Here is a 20,654-nt window from a genome sequence, read left to right on the forward strand (position 1 = left end):
AATGTGATGCCCTTTCCTCTAATGACCCTTAATCAAACCCTTAATCAATTGCTCATTACTTTGTGGCTAGTTTAGCTCCTTCATGTTTGAATTCCAAGTCCAACTCTTCTGCTTAGGTGACCCTGCAATCAGTGCATTTAGATGGAAGAAGTCAATACTAGTTTATATGGATGCTGATGCTGCAGATAATGCAGATGCTGTAGTTGACATGACCAAGATGACTTCATACATGCCTAATTTACATTGACAGAGATACCTATCTATACTGCAGGCTGCTTCCAAGTTCTAACAGAAGGTGCATGGGCCTAAAGCCAGCATTGCAGTGTAATTTAGGGCCGACTTAATTCTTGGTTTGGCTATTCTTTAACAGGCAAAACCCAGTCACATATCTAGAGGACTGGGATTTTATGGGCTCCAACGTCAACTTTTTCTTAATTAACATTGTTATATATTCTCACCATTGGTGGAATATGATTTTTGGAACGTATCTACAAATTTGACCCGTTTGTGTTTTGCAGGCTCCAACAGCTTACTCATCCTTCATGTATGGAAACCCTATTTTATTTTATGCCCAATTTTATCCCAACAGCTTCTTCCTTCTACACCCTATATGATCCTAACTCCATTTTATTATCCGATATTCGTTCTCGCCTTAGGTTCAACATCTGGATTAACGTTTTAGATTTGATTGTATGTGAAGTTTTTGTCGTTAAACGACAGTAATCAAACAAAGAATTTACGTTAAACATAGACAATTACCGTTTCTCTGTTGAGATATAACGTTCGTTCACAACTTGATCTTCATTGTAACACCCAAGTGACCGACCATCATTTCTTTAGTTCATTTCTCATTTGAGACTGATAAACATAGGATGCTACTTCCACCTGAGTGACAGACCATCATCCTTACAGATGCTACTTATTCTCTAAAGTTTGATTCATTTATTGTCTAAAATTCCAAGCAGGCCTCTTGTATCAATGTTTGTTTTCTTCACCCATGCCAAGAGGAGAGCCAAATCAGAAAAATATCTACTTTAGTGTTGCTTTCTTGTTTTTAGTCTTTTTACCAGATCTGTAAGCATATGAACCTAGTTTTACCAGATCTGTAAGCATATGAACGTAATGTAAATCTTAATTCATATACACCAGCATATGCATCACACTATAACGTTACGTAATTAAACAAGTTTGCCATATTAATAAACTCTAATGATGACTAAGCTCACTTGATTAAGATATCAAAAGCTTAATTTTACAAATAATGTAATGACCACATGATAAATGGATATTCACAGGAATATATTATGATTCTAAGGATAAGTTGACGCTTCCTGATATCAACACCATTGACCAGTGCTTCAAGAAAATGGCTCAACCATCAATTGATAGAATTCCGATCAAATAGAAAGGTTGCGTGAATGATTTCTATACTCAAAAACCATATAAACGAAGGTCGATCAAGAGGGTTACTGATAACAATTGTTTTCCTTCTGGTGTTTGTGTCTATTAAGGTATGACAACTTTAGAGCCGCTTGATTAGTTCATTGTGTTAAACATACGATAAACAATAATTAACTTAGTTGCTTCTAACTTCCGAGTTTCCATATAGCTGCAAAAAGAAAGAAAAAGTCCTCATTCCCCAACTGATTCAGATTGCTCTTTGCTGGGAAACGCTACGCTAGTTAAAACGCATCTTTTATATCCTTGAAAAGAATTATTGAATCAAATGACCATCATGAGGAAGAAGGAATGATTTAATCAAACGTCTCCATCTGGCGAAAGAACAAACAGAAGAATCAAATCACCACACACGAAAACGCCAGTAGGAGCAGAACAACGCACGTTGGATAATCTGGGGAACCAATTATATGCATGCCACTATTTCCACCAAGTACATGACAAGTGCGGATTAAGTTTTTATCTCCAATCTTTCATCTATTGGTGGGATTTTTTGTTTGATATCACTGCTGAATAAAACCAAGGATTTGAATAGGACTGCAATAGGACAGTAAATTATGTTCTAACATACATTTTTAATAGATATGTCCTAATACATTTGTTGTTGGAATATAATATTGACTTGATATTACAATGAATATGGAGTATCAGCTTGTGCAAAGTATATAGAACTGATTGAATGTAATGACCGAAATTTGTATGTCAGAGTTTATCGCTCGCTCTATGTCTTATAGAAGAATTTATCGTATAAAGTATTTCTTTGTTTTATCTTCGGATATTCCTTCAATTAAAAAATTCTTATTATTCTTTTCCTAATGAATTCAATCACGCGATACACACACAAAGTTTATGTTGTTTCTCTTGTCGAATAGCGCAAGATAGGTATGCAAGTAACCCAGCCAATCGTGTAGGAAGGAAGAAGAGAAACTGACGCCATTGAAGGAGAGAAGCATATACTAGAAGAGCTTCCATTCGATACCTCCTCTGATAGAATATCCATTGTTAAAGGTCCTTCCTGCTCCTTTTGGATTCCTCCCAATAATTCATTTGTCCAAAACCCACATGCGCTTACTTTCAAATTTTACTTAATAAAATCAGCATCAAAAATTTCAATCAAAAGCGCACCTCCAACTTACACACACACTCAATCACCATGCGCTCCTCTCCTTGTCTCTCTATAAATCCCTCTCTCTCTCCTCCCTCAACCACTTCCTCTTCTTCATCCTCTTTTCCTCATTCTTCAGTTCCCAAATTCCCAAGCAACCAATATTCCTGGCCAAAACCCATCAGCCTTTTTGCTCATAAAGCTCGATTAAGCTACTCAGAAAGTAGGAAACTTGAGGTTAGAGCAAGCAACATGACTATTACTGAAGTTGGGCAAGAAGAAGAGGAAGAGGGTCCTCCTCCTTATGTTGAATCGGAGTCCAACTCGAGGCCTCGCCGCATTGCTCTGTTTGTTGAGCCTTCCCCTTTTGCGTGAGTACCTCAGTCTTTGCTTCATTGACTATTTTTCTTTATTGTAAAGAACTGATCTTGATGAATAGTTTGACTGCTTCTTCAATTTTTTGAGATGCCCATCTTTTGCAAAATGGTTCCTTTGTTGTTTTTAGTTATGGGGTTGTAGTGTTTTAAGCTTTAGTGAGTGAAGTTTGTGACTTTAGGTTCTGCTATTGGCATTGGGTTTGGAACTTAAGGATCTAGCCGGCTTTAGATATACTTACTTGAGCTTGATGAATTGAGTATGAGGGTGTGATATTATTCATTTTCCGGTTCATTTGAGTGTATTACATCTAGAGTCATTTAGTTGTAGCCACAATTTGTTTTTTATTTTTAGTTTGATTGATATCGAATATGTCCTGATGATGTCGAATGAAACTAGGTTCAGCTGGTGTTGATTTACGGCATGTCTAATAATTTAGTGATTCATGCCTTCTGAAAGGTAACGTAGTGTGCTATGCCAGCTGCTAATTGGTTGGCTGCATTGGCGTTTGGGATTACATCTTAATGAGTAATGAGCTAAGTTGGGCACTTAGCTATTAAGAATGGAACATATTTTGCTAAATATTTGTTAATTCATGTCCGGCAATATAATGTTTAATAGTTCAATTTAAGCCATATTACAGAGTGAAGTTAAGGCAAATGTAGCTGCCTTGACTATCAATGGTGTTCTGATACTGTTCTGGTATACTTGTACTAATGTGTTGAATGTAAGGGTGTTATAACTTAGCTTTGTTGCCAATCCTCTGGCAGTTCACTATTAATAGATTGCATTAATGATCCGCCATATGATAATTATCTCTTTTCTTTCAAAGTAATGAGTTGCTGGTTCATAGGAAATTCGTAGCTTAGGAAAAGAATCTCTGTAAGGTTGATTCAACTCAAGTATTGTTTAAAAATGCAGATGTACTGTAGTTCAGTAAATCACAGCTTTGGTTGTTCTTCATTTATTGCCGAAAAGCCATAACACAGATAGAAACACATTTCTCTCTTTAGGCTGATGATTCATCATTCCTACTCTGATAAATATGCAGTTGACATGAAATACAAAGTATTAAATACATTGTGTTTCTTGCAGATATGTGTCAGGGTATAAGAATCGATTCCAGAATTTCATTAGGTACTTGCGTGAAATGGGAGATGAGGTAAATTGTTTATATCGCTTGTCTTGTATTATATCACTATGTATATCCTAAATCTTATAGACTATGAAAGTATAACCTGTACCCCTTGTAAACTTATGAAGTGTGTGCAAACTTGAGCTCAGTCTTGCATTAGTGCTTTTTGCTCATTTCCAATCCCATCATTATTATTTTAAAGGTCTTCTTGTAAAAATTGATATATGATATAGGTGATGGTTGTGACAACACATGAAGGAGTGCCCGAGGAATTTTATGGAGCAAAATGTATTGGATCACGAAGGTAGCTATCTTTGTTCCAATGGTTTAATGCATAAACTAAAAGTCTGGCTAACTTATGCAAGACTTTTATTTTGCTTTTTGCTATTCACTTTTCCATCTTTCTCTGTTTGGTATTTATTTATTTATTTTTGTTCATTTTTTCTCTCAGCTTCCCCTGCCCTTGGTATCAGAATGTGCCTCTTTCCCTTGCACTCAGTCCTAGAATAATTTCAGAGGTTGCCAATTTCAAGCCTGACATCATACATGCATCCTCACCTGGAATCATGGTGTGCTTTTGTTCTTGTTCTCTCTGTTTTTATTTATTCTTCTTGTTTTGGGTACCTTATGCTTTCTTTTTGCTGAGACATGAATATCAAAAGGTAGATGACAATTACCAAAACTGTTATGTAGGTATTCGGTGCTCTCATCATAGCTAAACTATTGTCTGTCCCCATTGTGATGTCTTACCATACTCACGTGCCGGTGTAAGTGATCTATTCCAAGTTTTCAGTATATACTATGTCAGATTAAAATAGAACATGATTGCTGAGGGCTGAACATTGTTTTATTTTGGTCTGCAGATATATTCCAAGATACACCTTCAGTTGGTTGGTGAAACCCATGTGGATGGTTATAAGTATGTAACATTACTATGCTTTTACTTCTATATGATGCCAGAGCTTATTATTAATTTGTAATTTGTTCTTCTCAGAATTCTTACACACAGCTGCTGATCTTACACTAGTACCATCAGCAGCAATAGCTAAAGATCTCCAAGTTGCTAGAGTCGCAGCAGGTGAATATGTAACCATAGTGCAATTGGACCTTTAATATTGGTTCTCTATTTCCCCGTCTCATATAGTAATCTCATTTAATGTCTTGAATCCAAGATTCCTCATCTGCTGAATGCATAGACCGGGAAAAATACATCTCTCACTACAACTATTTTTAGACTAATTTCTTTTTTTATTGCTTATTTTCAGCTAATACAATTCGTCTTTGGAATAAGGGTGTTGATTCAGAAAGCTTCCATCCTCGCTTCCGTTCTGATGAAATGCGTTCAAGACTAAGGTAGCACCTCTATTCTTCCATTCCTGTCTCTGTTTCCATGGTGTGGAAGTTATCTTAAGACATATTTGTTGTTGTGAACAGCAATGGTGAACCCGAAAAACCTTTAATAGTCCATGTTGGAAGACTTGGAGTGGAGAAGAGCTTGGATTTTCTAAAAAGGTATCATATATTCATATATCACTGTTAGAAATACTCAATGTGAGTAACTTCTTTCATTATAAAAATATAGAATTTTAAATGCTTTCACCCAACCCAAGATTAGCAAACCCCTTGGATTTGTTTTTCATTGTGGTACCTTTCTACTTATTTCCTCTCTGTTTTCATGTGTTGACAGTGTTGTATATAGTATTCTGAACTGACTGGATAACTCATTGAATCTTAATTCAGTTTATATACCAATTAGACTGTTGACATATTTGTCTTGCCATGTGTTGCAACTTGAATGTTATGAGATATCATAGCATTCTCGTCTGTAACAAGTATGAAAATTTATTGCTTTTCCGAGTAACTTATCTGGGATAAACCATTTGTCTGTTAACAGTGTCATGGATAGGCTTCCAGAAGCACGAATTGCTTTTATTGGAGATGGACCATACAGGTATTGTTCTCTTGCTGTTCTGGCAGATACCAAACTTCTGTAGTTCTTAACCAGTCGGTACACACGAACAAAAGAACTGATACAAAATCACAGAGCATGTTATTGGAATTAGAAGCTTGTGGGATATAAACATGGAAAACATGGAAACTACCTGCACTCGTTTGTTAATTGTCTGGCCTGTACTTTGGCAGGGCGGAGCTGGAAGAATTATTCTCTGGCATGCCTGCAGTATTTACAGGAATGTTAGGAGGTGAGGAGCTCTCTCAGGCATATGCTAGTGGTGATGTCTTCTTGATGCCCTCGGAATCTGAGACACTTGGACTTGTGGTATTGGAGGCTATGGCTTCAGGCATTCCTGTAGTAGCAGCTCGCGCAGGTGGAATCCCAGATATTATTCCGGACGATCAGGAGGGGAAAACGGGATTTCTCTATAATTACAATGATCTGGATGACTGCTTAAGCAAATTGCAGCCTCTGTTGGAGAACAAGGAATTAAGGGAAACAATTGGCAAAGCAGCACGCAAAGAGACAGAGAAGTTTGACTGGAAAGCAGCCACTCGAGTGATACGAAACGAACAATACAATGCTGCCATATGGTTCTGGAGGAGGAGAAGAGCACAATTCTTGAGACCTCTGCAATGGCTGATGAAACGTATCTTCCCACAAACCCCACCGGAAATCAAGTACAGATGATTCAGATCCTACTAGTACTGGTTGCTCGTAGACTAGCTTGAAAGGTCTTGTGGATTGTACTTTGCAATAGTCATTTGAATTTGTATATATTGTGGAATTGGACCCTGTATTTTTAGCCAGTTGTTCTATTTCTTGTGGAGCAACAAACCCTTGCACACATGTACATGTAAAACACACAGAAAACTGCATACTATGGTTGTCACCTCAACAAGTGTTTACAATATCCATGGCCAACAACAGAATATTTAAAAGCAAAGAAGTATGATATAAAATGTATATAAATTATATGTAAAATGGAAATGGAGGGAAAAAAATTATATTAAACCAGTTTGTGATGTGCTTCAGCTGCCAGGAGTCGAATCCAGAGAAGTACATTGAACCAGTGTATGATGTGCTACAGCGGATTTGTTGATAGAAATATGATATAAAATGTATATAAACTATATGTAAAATGGAGGAAAAAAAATTTCCGCTGCCGGGAGTCGAACCCAAAGAAGTATATTGAACCAGTCTGTGATGTGCTACAACAGATTTGTTGATAAAAGTATGATATAAAATGTATATAAACTATATGTAAAATGGAAATGGAGGAAAAAAAAAATTATTCCGCTGCCGGGAGTCGAACCCGGAAAAGTACATTGAACCAGTTTGTGATGTGCTACAGCAGATTTGTTGATAAAAGTATGATATAAAATGTATATAAACTATATGTAAAATGGAAATGGAGGAAAAAAAATTAATTCCGCTGCCGGGAGTCAAACCCAGAAAAGTACATTGAACCAGTTTGTGATGTGCTACAGCGGATTTGTTGATAAAAATATGATATAAAATGTATATCATCTATATTTCCGTTTTTTCGTATAACTTTTATGTTTTTTCACAATCCTAGCCTCCTGTGTTGTGTAGTTCATTACCATTCTCTAAAGTATGATTCTGGGTTCCAAACATCCAATCCCGGCACCGTATACTTTTTTCTGTATGCAATCCTCTTTCGTTTTATTATTTGCCAAACAAATTGCCACAATCAATTGTACGTTTACAATCGTGAGTTTGTGACCCAGGATGTGAACAAAGATTGCAGTAGAGTTTCCCAACAATCTGGTGTAGTTAGCTCATCATAAATCTCAAGGCAGTTTTGGTATTAGCTTCCAGTTCAGGTCCAACTCTTGGAACCGGAATATTAATTTTAGTAGTATTAGCTTCCAGTTCAGTTCTCTCTTGGAGACTAACAGATCCTCATTGCTTTTTATCATCGATCTAATTCAGCAGCTAGCTCCTGTAGTACGTATGAATAGCTGCACCACCAATTGGTGTCATGTCTGTGTTCACATGTTTATTTGAGAAAGGTGAAGTACCAAGTGCCATGGACCACGCTATCCCAGACTCATCAGTGCACTCCCTTGCACCAATAATTCATATGACAATGAATTTGGATGATTCAGGTCCTTCTCACTAGCTAGGTCGACATTGCATTTGCTAATTGCCAAGATCTTAATTTTCGATTCAGCTGGTTTCTGGCATTCCATCTGTGGATTTAGCTCTAAAGAATTAGGATCGCATCAAGGAAAGGGTTGGTATTCTCTTTCAAAATCCACCAGAGTATGCATAGAATAGGACTATGAAGATCACTCGATAGATCAGCAATAATTTTCATCACTAAAATGGCAGAAACTACTTAAAATCAACCCTTTTATTGTGTATATCGTATATAGTTAATCCTTAACTTTGAACCATCATTCGTGAAAGAAAGAAGACGGTAAAAAATGAACTTGTCAAAGGTACAAGATGATGAAACACGAACTTGAAAGGTGAGGAGTATTTCTGAAACATGTACAACTGAGTCGTGAATCTCCTCTTCTCAAAGCTATTAGAAGAGTGCTATGTGCAATGCATTGCTGACACGGTACTCACGCACAGTCAATCACTAGTGAGTACTCGATCACATGAGAAAGTTTTGGCATTTGGGATTGAATGGTTGAGGTTGAGATCATATTGATTCACGGAGATATGCGGGGGCCATTGTGAGATAAGATGATGTTTCTGCATCACTAGCTCTTGTTCTACCCAGTATTGCAGATCGATCAAATCGATCAGTGAAATTAAAGTCGGTGGCATGAGTCAAGACCCTTGCACTTCCACAATTGTGAGAATACAATTACTTCTTGTCCTGTTTATTGAAAGTAAGGCATCGCTGCACGCATTTTACGAGTTTGGTTCAATTCCTCCCACTTAAATCGTTTCAAAAAAAAGTCACGATTCTTGAGTTTGTATCAGGCATTTGCACGGTGGTAAAATACTAGGTAAACCCTAAGTAAAAAAATAACTAACGGATCAGCTACACAATGCCGATGAGAGATTACTGACCTTATTACTCCATGAAGTACTCAATCACAACGAAATGATGTTCAGGCATACACTTAATTTCGACCGGAGCAATGCATTGTTCATACTTTTGCAACCCTTAAACTTGATCTCAAAGCTTGACAAACTTCGGAACACATATATGTTGTGGACGACATTTACATTAATTTTACACTCCACAGTGCATCGTTGCCGGGAAGTAATCACATACCAACAGAATGTATTAGTGTATGATAATATTATCATAGTTATTCCATGCCATGATGCATGAAGTAATAACAACTCAACTAGTAGTTTACCAACATCATTGCTCTTAATATTTTCATAATGGTGTAATCATTATACACGAAGTACTTTGTTAGAGGCTACGTTTGTTAGGTATTTATTCTAGTTGTCTTTCTCTCCATTCCATTTTTAATGATTTATTGCTACCAGTGAAGCGACTTAACTCAAAAATTTTATAAAAAACGCGATATTCTAACTTTACAATACTCGATCCGATTCACGTATCTTCAAATCTAACTATTAAAAAATTTAAAAAACATACATATTCCGAAACCTGAAAAACACTTGCATGATTAATCAATTACTAATACAAATTAGGAAGACTCTCAAGGAATCCCCAGAGACAGCTAATGATCGATCAGTCCATTTCGTTCCTACTCCCTACTACAGTGGTAGCTGAACCACATATTTGGTACAAACACATAATTAGACACAGAAATTAGGAATCCATAAGTACATTGGATTCTTCGCAAATTTCATCACGTGGAAACTTAAACTAGATTAACACCAGGGATTAATTATACATAAACCTAATTATATATAGTACACATCACCACCCTACTTGCTAAAACGTCGCTGTCTGGCGGCTCATCACAACCGTCCAATGCCATCAACCAGTTTTGACCTCATTTCAACTCCCAAACACTAACGGTAATTTGAACATTAACAACCTCCGCCGCCCCAACTAAACCACCGTCACGTACTGCATGAACTCCTCATCCAACTCCAGCCCCGCCATCGTCTCCGGCGCCAAAACCACCTCCAGATCAACGCTTCCATTCCCCTCACGTCCCGGAAAGGCTGATATCTTACCGTCGAACTTATTAGCCCTACCGCTCCTTACAGCTAACGGCAGCCCCCAGCCGAAGTCATTGTTATACATCGGAAATCTCGGCGAGCTTCCCATCGTCATTGAAGCGCCGTCAAAGTTCCCAAGAGGGAAAAGCCTCGGCGCGCTCTCCCAATCCTCTACGCCGCGGCGCACGGTGTCGCTGTCGTGCGCCACCACGTTGTTATGCAGCAGATCAGCCCCCCAGCGCAGGTCATGGGAGAGAAGATCGCCGACTGTGGCGATCGTCGGGATGCTTTGGATCGCGTTCCCGAAGTAGTGTGAGTCCAGCTTCGGCTCCAGCCTGTGACGGCAGTTCACGGCCATTCGTAACGTCGTTGGTTTGGACGGGTCTAAGTTCCTGACACGTGTCACCGAGCGCCAGAGTTGCGCGCTCAGCGACTGGAAGGAGGAGATTTCAAATCGTGATCGGGGAGTAAGGTTCCGATTGTCGTTGAGTGACTTCCCGTAAATCTCAGCGATTTGGGAGAAGGAGCTGTTGTTGTTGGCTCTGGATTTCAGCTTCAGAATTGATTCTCTAGTGAAGTGGAAGATTCTCTCTCGTAACGGCTCGTTGCCGGAGAAAGTGATCTTAGGGCCGCCTTCGGGAACTTTAAGCACCGCCGAGGAGTTGAAGACGGTGTCGCGGGAGAAGTCCGGGGATTTGGTGATTTTCATGGCGCCTTTGTTTATCTCGGCAAAGGTGTTGAAGAAATGCCACAAGGAGGTCCCGTCGGTGACGGCGTGGTTGACAGTGCAGCCGATGAAGACTCCGTCAGCGAGCTCCGTGACCTGTACGGCCGCCAAGGGCTTGTCATGTCCGGAATAGCTGATGGTTTGATCAAAGGTGAAGAACTCTTTGAAGCAATGAGGGACATCGCAATTGGGAGGCAGGACGCCGTCGACGCTTAGGTGTTTAGCCTTGGCCTGGATGAAATCAGCACCGGCGTCGTTGCAAACGATGTGGACGTACCCGTCGGAGTCAGTCTCGAAACGGCCGGCGAGAGCCGGGAAGTGAGTCAAGGCAACCGAGAGTGACTGCTTGAGAGAATTGACAAGGTCGTTGATAGAATAAGGTGGGGAATTGAAGAGAACTCCCTTCTGAATGTAGTGGCAGGAGAGCATGGGAAGATCGGAGACCGAAAGCTTGAGGGATTTGATCGTGGACTTCTGGTTTGGATAGACTGTGCATTTTGAAGTCACAGTCACAGATGATGAAGAAGGCATTTTGGATTAGTTGTGTATGATTGGGATTGAGATTTTGTGTGAGTGTGACTGAGCTGGTTGAGTAGCGAGGGCTTTATATAGGAGAGGATATGGGGTTGGATTCATGCACTTGCTTTCTACCTTCGTTTTTTTTTTTTGGTATCTTCTCGTTTACTCTATAATTCAATTACGAATAGTATGGATGATGAGTTTTACAGTATTCTACTACAAACAATGTATGCGACAGGATAATCATGACGTGCCAAGAAAGTATGCAAAGCTACTGTTACAGAAGGACACGGGGATGATGGAGTAGGGGTTTAGTCACACAAAAATCAACATAGGAGTTTGGGGTGCTCCATAATTTTGTAGGCATGGCCGCATGGTTATACTGCATATCTGAAAAAGATCAATTTTGTAGGTATTGGATCACATATTTAGTGACTAGCTGCATGGGGTTTTCTGTTTTCATATCGTAATCTTCAGTGACTCATGTCTCATGTGAAGGCCAAGATCTTTGGGAATTGGGATTTGTACCTAGATTTATATTTATCAAATATACCGGTGTGCATTCTCATGCAGCTCTCTCCTACTTCATTGGGAAGAAAGAAAAGTTATGTACCTCAATTATTGGTATCTCTCTTGAGATATCACTGCAAGCCAATCTAAATTCTAAACACGAGTTTAAGTCCGTCGTATGTTCTGTTCGTACGTAACCGCTTCTTAAGAATAGGAACTATAGGGTCGTGCTTGTTCTCACAATTAACAACTACCTTGCCCTCTCTATGGTTTGAAAACTCATTAGGTGTTGTCAGGGCAAAAGGCAACTAATTTGAGCACTTAAGACATCATTTAAGCGGGTTGAACGGACTTGTTATATAACTTTGCATATAGTCAAAGTTTGAAAACTTACTAGACGCTACTAGGGTTGGGGTGATAACCTGTATCGCCTAAAAGCTGTCTAGACGGCACGGATTGGGCGGCCTTGTTTTAGAACACTGGCATTGACTAACAAACTCATCTATGTCATTAGTGGCTTATATACGCATGTTAATTGTGTGAAGATCGAGCTTAGATTTTTTTCACATAGGACATCACAAATGGAACAAAGTACACGTGCTACAAATGTTCACTTCGCTTTTCTCATTGCCATTGATATCGCAACATTCAATACTGCGCCCTATCCCTTTGACCCCAGATGATGAAGGTAACCATGCACCGTGTTAAACGTGGAGATAGTGTTTGGTTAAGTTTGCTTAATTTGCCATTTGTTTCACGTATTTCAACAATCTCTTTTGTTCTGTTTTGGAAAGTTAACAAACTTCTAACCCTAATAAACAGAAAGTGGATCGAACAAAACAAAGTACCAAGAACAGGTCTCTCTTAAGTAATTAACTATCAGGAAATATTCCTTGCACCAATACGAACATGTGGATATACATAACTAAGAGCTAGCTAAGTTGAAAATTTGTAATACATCTCTTCAATAATAATATGTTTTCGTTCTGTTTTGGAAAGTCATCAAGCATGTATCTAACCCCTAAATAGAAAGTGAGAAAGTAGCAATGTACACATAGTCTTAAGTAACTATCGGAAAAGATATCTTGAGCTACATTAGTTGAAATTTGAAAACGATTCCTCATATATATATTAAGCTTGTTTTCGAAATGAAAATACATCGGTGTGGTCTCGGTCAAAAACTCGATCTATAGCTTATGGTTGTCTGTGTAGGTATCTCTCTTATCAAATTGATAGAGGGAACACTAAAATACCCCGCATGTCCTAAGAAAAAAAACAGGTTTTACTTTAGTTTTCGAATTCCTTATATCCAAAACAAATTACTTCTTTCAAGATCGAGCTTGAAACTTATAGCTTGAGTTTGGTGAGCGACGTCGCGAGTGTGGCTATTGGGACCTCCAAATTTGCTTAATATATATCTCATTCTCTCTACACCTCCCTTTTACTTTTCAATATAATTAAGCATTTTCTCACTATACCTCATTTCAAATTCCTAACATAACCTTAGTTATTTATTAACATATATTTCAATTAGTTACTTACTTTAACTCTTATTCACTCAATAGACCTTTCATTCATTTTTTTTATTTTTTTTACCTTTTTGTTTTTGAACATCCATTATCCCTACCTTCATTTTTGATTTTTTTTTTCATGCAAGAAAATGTTTTATATATCATGAACTATCCTATATATCTTTTTTAACTTTTGTTTTTCTCTTTTGTATGTGTTATGTTTTCTCTATTTTTTTTTTATTTTGAATAATTTGATCTCTATTTTATACCTCATAATAAATTATTTTAATAAATATATATTTTCTATAAGCAATAGATATATATATATATATATTATTATTTTTTTGCAAAAATATTTATGCACATTGCAAGTATATGTGTTTAACATGTATGATAATACACAATTTTATGTCACATGATCGATATTTGATCATTGTTTTAGCTCTTATGAACTATATATATATGTATATACAGTCCGTCTCAGTTGCGGACGTCCGCACCAATGGTTTTGGTGCAGATTTTCATTTTTGCACCACTTTTCGATCTAATTTCCTCATCTCCACCGTCTAGTATCTAGATAATATTTTGTAAATCATCTTTGCAAAATTTTAGCTAATTTGGTAATCGTTAAGGCCCTCAAAATTGTGTTTTTCTGGTATAAACATGAATCGGACAATTCAGTCCGTCCATTTGTTTTTCGAGTTTGAGGGCCTTAACGATTACCAAATTGGCTGAAATTTTGCAGAGATTATCTACACAATATTATCTAGATACTATATGGTGGAGATGAGGAAATTCGATCGAAAAGTGGTGAAAAAATGAAAATCCGCACCAAACCATTGGTGTGAACGTCCGTAGCTGAGAAAAATCCTATGTATATTTATATAAATATTATATATATGCTTTAATAAAGAGAAATTAGAAAACAAAAATATATAAAGAAAATAATAAAGAATGTAATCAATTATTATTTAATTGAAAAGTCTAGAGAGAATAAATATAATATTTCTTTTTATATAATTATTGTCTTTAATAGTCATTATGTATGATGATATATATGTCATTTAATAATTCACAATAAAATGAGGTTTAGTGAGCAAATTTGGAAGTCTTAATAGCTGCACTCCGAAACAAAAGGTGATTATTTTTTAGAAAGCGATGTAAAGACTAATGCGGACATATCATTTTATCGATATTGATACAAGTTATATGATATATTGGAGTTTGAAATTTTGATATATTAAAATATCGGAAACAAATATCTAGGGTTCTACTTAAGATAAACATTGTTACTTGTCAAAAAGGGAACTTCTGGACGGTTACCTCATGGGTATATTTATGGTCCAGGTGCGTGGTTGATTATCAACATAGATTGTTCAATGAATGTTTTTAAGTAAGAAGATGATGTTTATCCTTCCAAAATGACAAATTACTGATAATGATGGTCCAAATGATTTTAATTATTTGCAGTGCACCTGACCATATCTAAGCAAAATCTAAATGAACTGACAAAACATGTCTACTTCGATGATTAAGACCTGTGGATGTACCAAAAACTGATCCAGTATGTAAAAGCTGCTACCAATTGATCTGGTTCAACTATATAACTTTTGTTTGATTAAGAAATAGGACGAACCTTTTTTCCACCATTGATGGGAAATCTCGAAGCAGGTTTCAGTGGCCAGCCAAATAATAGTACTTGAAATTACAGGACAAAGTCGCAAGGACATGGCCAAGTGCAATTTTTATATTTTTAGAGCTGGGATCAGACTTCAGTGACAGAAGTCAAGTATGGAGTCAAAACCACCTCCTAAAACCCTAATAAGACACCTGGGCATGATGTAAGTAACAGTTAATCAATATTTTTAGCTGATATTGGTCGTGAATTTGGGAGGTAGATTGTGTTTTTAACCTCACTTGAATAAACTAAAACCACTTAGATACGAGTTGATCTTAATTTTAGGACATATCACATATATGATCGTGTACTAAAGATTCTCTGCATATATAATCAGTAAATCCGATACATATAAAATAGACAACGTATGAATATGATGATGATCGATAGAGAAGAGTGTTGTATTCTGTGAATCAAGTTCTTTTCACAGCGCGCTCTATCTCTCATAAACGTGAGGCGGAGAGGAGAAGGATCTAAACCTTGTGCATCTTACTAGCTAGGAGAGGAGATAGAAGACGACAACAGCCAAAGAAAAAAGTTCATCCACTTTTTTCCACAAAAGAAATGAATAATGAAGTTTTGATATTGTCTGATTAAGCTTTTGACAAGATGCTAATCCCCCACTAAGCGTGGTCTTAATTTGGTGCTTACCACATACTTTGGTATATTCATTATAATTTACAAGATCGTCAATGATTAGTTGTACAATATCGGTGCATGAATGTAATGATAAGTACTGAGAATCATGGCATCTGGAGCTGTAGCAATCATACTAGCTAATTGAGGCTAGGGGTGCCTGATTAGTATTATCAGGGGAAAGTTCTATAGCACATGTTTTTGTCCTCAGTTAATCGTATAATTAACTGATCAAATTCATCATGTATGACCCCCCAAATGTACTTAGTAGCCGAGATACTCTTTAGTGCACTACTTGTAAATACACGATAATAAAAATGATTAAGATCTATGATTTAAGTAGAAATACATAATATGGTTTCAACACATGAATGACGGTTGAGATTGCATCGTCTACTTGCACAAATTGTGTCAGTATATACAAGAATTTCTTTTTCTTTTTAGTGTTCCACGGCTTGACGTATTTTGCCTACTTTTCGTTGTTCTTGAAGTGTGTGGATGTATGATGATTCATATACAATGGCCAAAGCCTAAAAGGTGACTTTGACAAGAACAGGGGCAGTTAAATGGAGTTGCATGTGATCGATGGAACACAAATAAGTCGATTGGAAAAAATGAAAATTGGACGTGTATACATTTCGATGTTACTTTTATGTTATTTTCAGAAGTCAAAAATTCATGAATCCGACACCTAATCCATTAAATAAAAGAAAGGTTGGAGGCATTTAGTGATATTCTTAAGTCTTAACACTAACAAAGAAAGAAAAAAAATCATTGGTTTTTAGTCACTGCCAAACTGACCAACCTTCCTAATTTCCACTTAGGTGAGCGACAAGCTGGCACAGCCAATCCAGTTCATGTTTTCTGATCTTTCTCCCCATCTCTAGCTCAGTGTGATCTTTGCGGTACTGCTATACATGACTCCAAAGTAGATATATATTTTAGAAATGTCGATCAGATGCAATGTTTCGGTTCATCAGAATGGGGACAACATATCACAGTTCATGAACAACCTACAGCCACAGTAGTTGGCATGGCAAAGCATTGCAAAGTTTAAGCACTACAATCCTTTGTGCCGCATCATCGATATATTGTTGGCAAAACGAAGTGAGAGCTACCAGTTATGTTTTGCCCTAAACGAACAGCAAAGGCCCCGAGCAAGTCTGGCACTTGTTTTGGCTTCGAACTACCAACAAGTTCATGTGGGGAGTTGTTGTTTCCCACTTGGCCAGTGGAGTCAATTAGTGAAGGCCAACTGTAGGAGAGAATAATCTCATGCCATGGCCATTATCCAGAAGCAAAAATCTCATGCCATATATGACCATTATCCATGCTCGAGAAGAAGACTTTCGGTACGGAATAGTGTTTGTTTGGAATTGTATTGGAGAGACTTTTCGTACTACTCCACTAGCTAGCTAGGAACATATGAGTTGAATAAGCTCTTGCAATGTCGTTTCGGATTTCGTTTCAAATTATTAAGCTAGAGTTGGAGAAGGTGACAAATTAAGGTACGGGTTCTCTTTCTGCTGCATGTTTTTGTTGCATATGTAATGTGGAGTAAGCAATTAGCTAGGAAATGAGTTAATTAGTGTCCTTAATAACAAAACTGAGTAGCAAATCGAAGCTTGAACTTCTACTTAAATACAACAGTGGAGAACAGCCTAATGGTTTGGATCTTGTCACCAAAACTACCCCAACTGACATGATTCCGGGTCAATCTCAAACGCTTGAGACTTAAAATGACAAACCAACAACTAGGAACTGGGAGGGTGACAGATGAAGGTGCGGGTTCTCTTGCTGGATGTTTCTTTTGAAGAAGTAATGTGGAACAGTACTGGAAGCACTGAGGAAATGAGATCATTAGGGATCGATCGAGTGGTCAATAAAGCAACGAGGAATTAAGGAGCTAAGTGCCACCATGCACATCTCTTTGGCTTTGACTAGTCGCTAATATATATTTGACTCACTATTCATGAACAAGATCAAAACTCTGAAACATCTTTCTATCCTCACAAAAACTATCTACTAACTTCCTAATACGAACTAGGTGGTTTAAAATCTTGAAACTATTCCATTCTTTTCCTTTTGGATTCTTGAAAATCAAGTAACCCATGCAAGCAAAATCTTGATGAGCTCTTCATTTTAGAGTCTTAAGTGATCTCAAAACTATGGGCTAGACTTGGAAGATGGGTCATATGTTCTGCTTTTAGACACAACTCAAGGCCCAACTAACATTTACAAGGAATAAGTGATTCTTTTTGTAGTTTGTTAAGGCACATTATTAGTCCAGTTAATGCCAAGTCTAATTAACATGGAGTCTCTAACTCTAAGATAATGAACATACTAGCATTCCTGCACTCGCGCGTGCGTTTACTTGTTTTTTAGAAAGTACATTGGTTTTTTTTTTTTTTTTGTCGATTTGTAGCGTCTGTATTGTTCAGTTCAAATACTCAGCACAACAAAACTACTAAAAAAAAAAAATGAAAGAATAAGAACTCTATTAGTTTAGAAGACGAATCAATAAAACATGTAAAGTCTACATAGAGTACAGGTACATATCATCAAATAAAATAAATAAATCTAAAATGATAAAGAACCCCTAAATAGAATTGGATTTGCACCCGCATGTAAAAGTCTAAAGCTAGTGTTGATGTAAACAACCTGAAAAGAACAATAAATATGATCAGCCATTTACAGCTATAAATATCTGCAAAAAACAATTGGTATTAACTAAACAGTGCCAAAAGATCAGTATGTATGCCAAAGTAATCAATTTTTCAAATAGCAACAAAGTTTTAATATTAGTTAAAGATGTGAAAATAAAGGCAAAAACAAAATATTGAAAATGATAGGAATAGTAGATTGAATCACCTGACTGATGAAACAATAATACGTCTTGTTCCCAGCTATAGTTGATAGAAGTCATAATCAGCAGCCTATACAGACTAACTATTTTACCGACCTTTATATAATGGCGTATTTTGGGAGACTAATTTAGAAGAGTACTGTACAAGTATTATGAAGTGTTGTCTCATGTTAATTTTCTCTTGATTAATTAGCAGTTTAGCATCATTAGCATAAGAATCCATGGGAAAGACAAAGAAACATGTCAAAAAAACAATAATATTAGAAGAAAAATAAGTTAATCATTTCATAATTTATCAATTTGTGTAATTCACAGAATACTAGTTTACTTCCTCAATGGCTGATTAGCGAATTCAAATTGTTTACTTTTATCTTTGAGTTATTTTTTTTTTTTGAGTTATTTTACTTTTATCTTTGAGTTATTAGTATGAGTTACATTCAACATATACACTAAAAATGACAAATATTCAAGCTATATTAATTAGCTAGCCAACGACCAAAAAAAATAGCTATGTTGCTAGCTTACCATGTTCATAGCTACATAATGTGATTATTCCATTACTAGTGGGTGGTCTCGATATGAAGCACTACTAGTGGGTGGTTAAAAGCATATACTAACCAACAAAGCATTTCTGTATCCAAAAGCTCATACAGAAATCTCTAAACCAGTTTAAGAATTTGGCCGCTCAAATAATTGAGTTGCGTCCTGCTCCCCTCTACAAGTGCCCGTATATACTTTCTTCACAGTTTCATGCAGTTGAAGCTAGCCTACATGCACTTCACAAAGAGGAGCCATCAAGGAGTTTGGTTTTGGGATTGAGGAACAAACAAGCTCCACAACCAGATCACCTCCACTGTAACCATCATCTCCACCACCATTCCAGCTTTCGAACCCCGCTAACTCGTGTGAAAGGCGAAGGCCTTAATCACAAAGCTGACGGAAAATGGAGTGGTCAAGGAGCTGCTTAATTGGTTTGCATGAAGAAATAGAAACCATGACAAGGAATTGCACCTACGCATGAGCTGAACCAGTAACCAGCTCATACTAACACTTCTGAGTTGTGGCTTTCTGTATTGCTATTTCCCAACAACCACTTTATTCCCAATAGAATGCAACAAGCCACTGTTTTAAGTTGTAATAATATATATTCTGATTCATTAGTGATTACCAAGTATATAAAAACATCTTTCCTTTGTTTGAATGCAGACGATAGCTACATTCATTTGTTCATTGGGTTTAAATAAACAAGAAATCTTGTCCTCTTTCTTCCTACTTATAATTCTTTACTGTTCTAAACTAGTGATATGAACATTTTGAAGGATTATATATTCTCAAACATCTGTGGACCCAACCACACACTGAATATCGCACCATCAAGTTTAAACTAAGAATTGCACTGAGCTTTCTTTCCTTTTCAATGCAGCCAGCGGCAGTGGTTTAGAAACTGTGACCGAATTTTAGTTCCAACTCTTTAACTATAATGTATGGGGAAAAAAAAATAAAAAAATCTCTTTAACTATTAATTATTAGGTGTCCACTTAAACTCTCGATCTCATGAGTTAAACATCTCCACAATGAACCCGAGATAGAGATAATCACTTGTGAATCGCATGTATGAGATGAAATCCAGTAATTTAATGATAATCGTTTTACAAAAAAAAAAAGCTTAAACTTCTGCTATGGTTGGTAAAGTTAGTAATTAGAAAATGTCGAAAAAAAGCTACTAACGAAGAATTCGTGTGGCCAGCGTGTGGAAGCCGTGGTTAACAAAATCTTATTTGCACATGACTAGGCATGGGCACTTGAAAGTATGAATGCCACTACTAGAGAAAAGAATCAGAACATTTTTTTTTATAACGAGACATTGAAGGAACACAAGAAAGCCAAAAAGGTGATGTGGGTTTGTGAAAAGACTAGCTATGTGGCCATAAATCAACATAAAAGTTAACAAATGAAAATTAGAATAAAGTGGCCAGAGTGCTTGCCTTAGGCAATTGGCAGGAAAGTTGCTTCTTCTCTTTTTTTAAAAAGGAAAAAAAAAATAAG

At 37.0% G+C, this 20,654-nt stretch overlaps 2 protein-coding genes across 2 annotated transcripts; one reads left to right on the forward strand and one right to left on the reverse strand.

The window, feature by feature from the left end:
• Positions 1 to 2,391: 2,391 nt before the first annotated feature.
• Positions 2,392 to 6,928, forward strand: LOC101312167 (GDP-mannose-dependent alpha-mannosyltransferase-like). Its single transcript, XM_004302596.1, has 11 exons — positions 2,392 to 2,934; positions 4,034 to 4,100; positions 4,307 to 4,377; positions 4,525 to 4,642; positions 4,767 to 4,840; positions 4,937 to 4,992; positions 5,068 to 5,151; positions 5,339 to 5,426; positions 5,508 to 5,585; positions 5,968 to 6,024; positions 6,216 to 6,928. The coding sequence occupies exons 1-11, from the start codon at positions 2,612 to 2,614 to the stop codon at positions 6,715 to 6,717; spliced, it is 1,518 nt and encodes a 505-aa protein (XP_004302644.1). The 5' UTR covers positions 2,392 to 2,611; the 3' UTR covers positions 6,718 to 6,928.
• Positions 6,929 to 9,631: 2,703 nt separating this feature from the next.
• On the reverse strand, positions 9,632 to 11,419 carry LOC101291444 (BAHD acyltransferase DCR-like). The gene has a single exon (XM_004302610.1). It carries the CDS (start codon positions 11,417 to 11,419, stop codon positions 10,049 to 10,051), a length of 1,371 nt encoding a protein of 456 aa, XP_004302658.1. The 3' UTR covers positions 9,632 to 10,048.
• Positions 11,420 to 20,654: the final 9,235 nt, after the last annotated feature.

The sequence above is a fragment of the Fragaria vesca genome, linkage group LG6 (assembly GCF_000184155.1).
Source record: "Fragaria vesca subsp. vesca linkage group LG6, FraVesHawaii_1.0, whole genome shotgun sequence".
In the NCBI taxonomy this organism is placed as follows: domain Eukaryota; kingdom Viridiplantae; phylum Streptophyta; class Magnoliopsida; order Rosales; family Rosaceae; genus Fragaria; species Fragaria vesca.

Bases quoted from the DNA above. Each gene is read 5' to 3' on its own strand.
- LOC101291444 (XM_004302610.1), bottom strand. From the start codon at position 11,419: ATGCCTTCTTCATCATCTGTGACTGTGACTTCAAAATGCACAGTCTAT.
- LOC101312167 (XM_004302596.1), top strand. From the start codon at position 2,612: ATGCGCTCCTCTCCTTGTCTCTCTATAAATCCCTCTCTCTCTCCTCCC. The intron at 4,378-4,524 runs GTAGCTATCTTT...TTTTTCTCTCAG, and splicing joins AAATGTATTGGATCACGAAG to CTTCCCCTGCCCTTGGTATC. The intron at 5,586-5,967 runs GTATCATATATT...GTCTGTTAACAG, and splicing joins AGCTTGGATTTTCTAAAAAG to TGTCATGGATAGGCTTCCAG.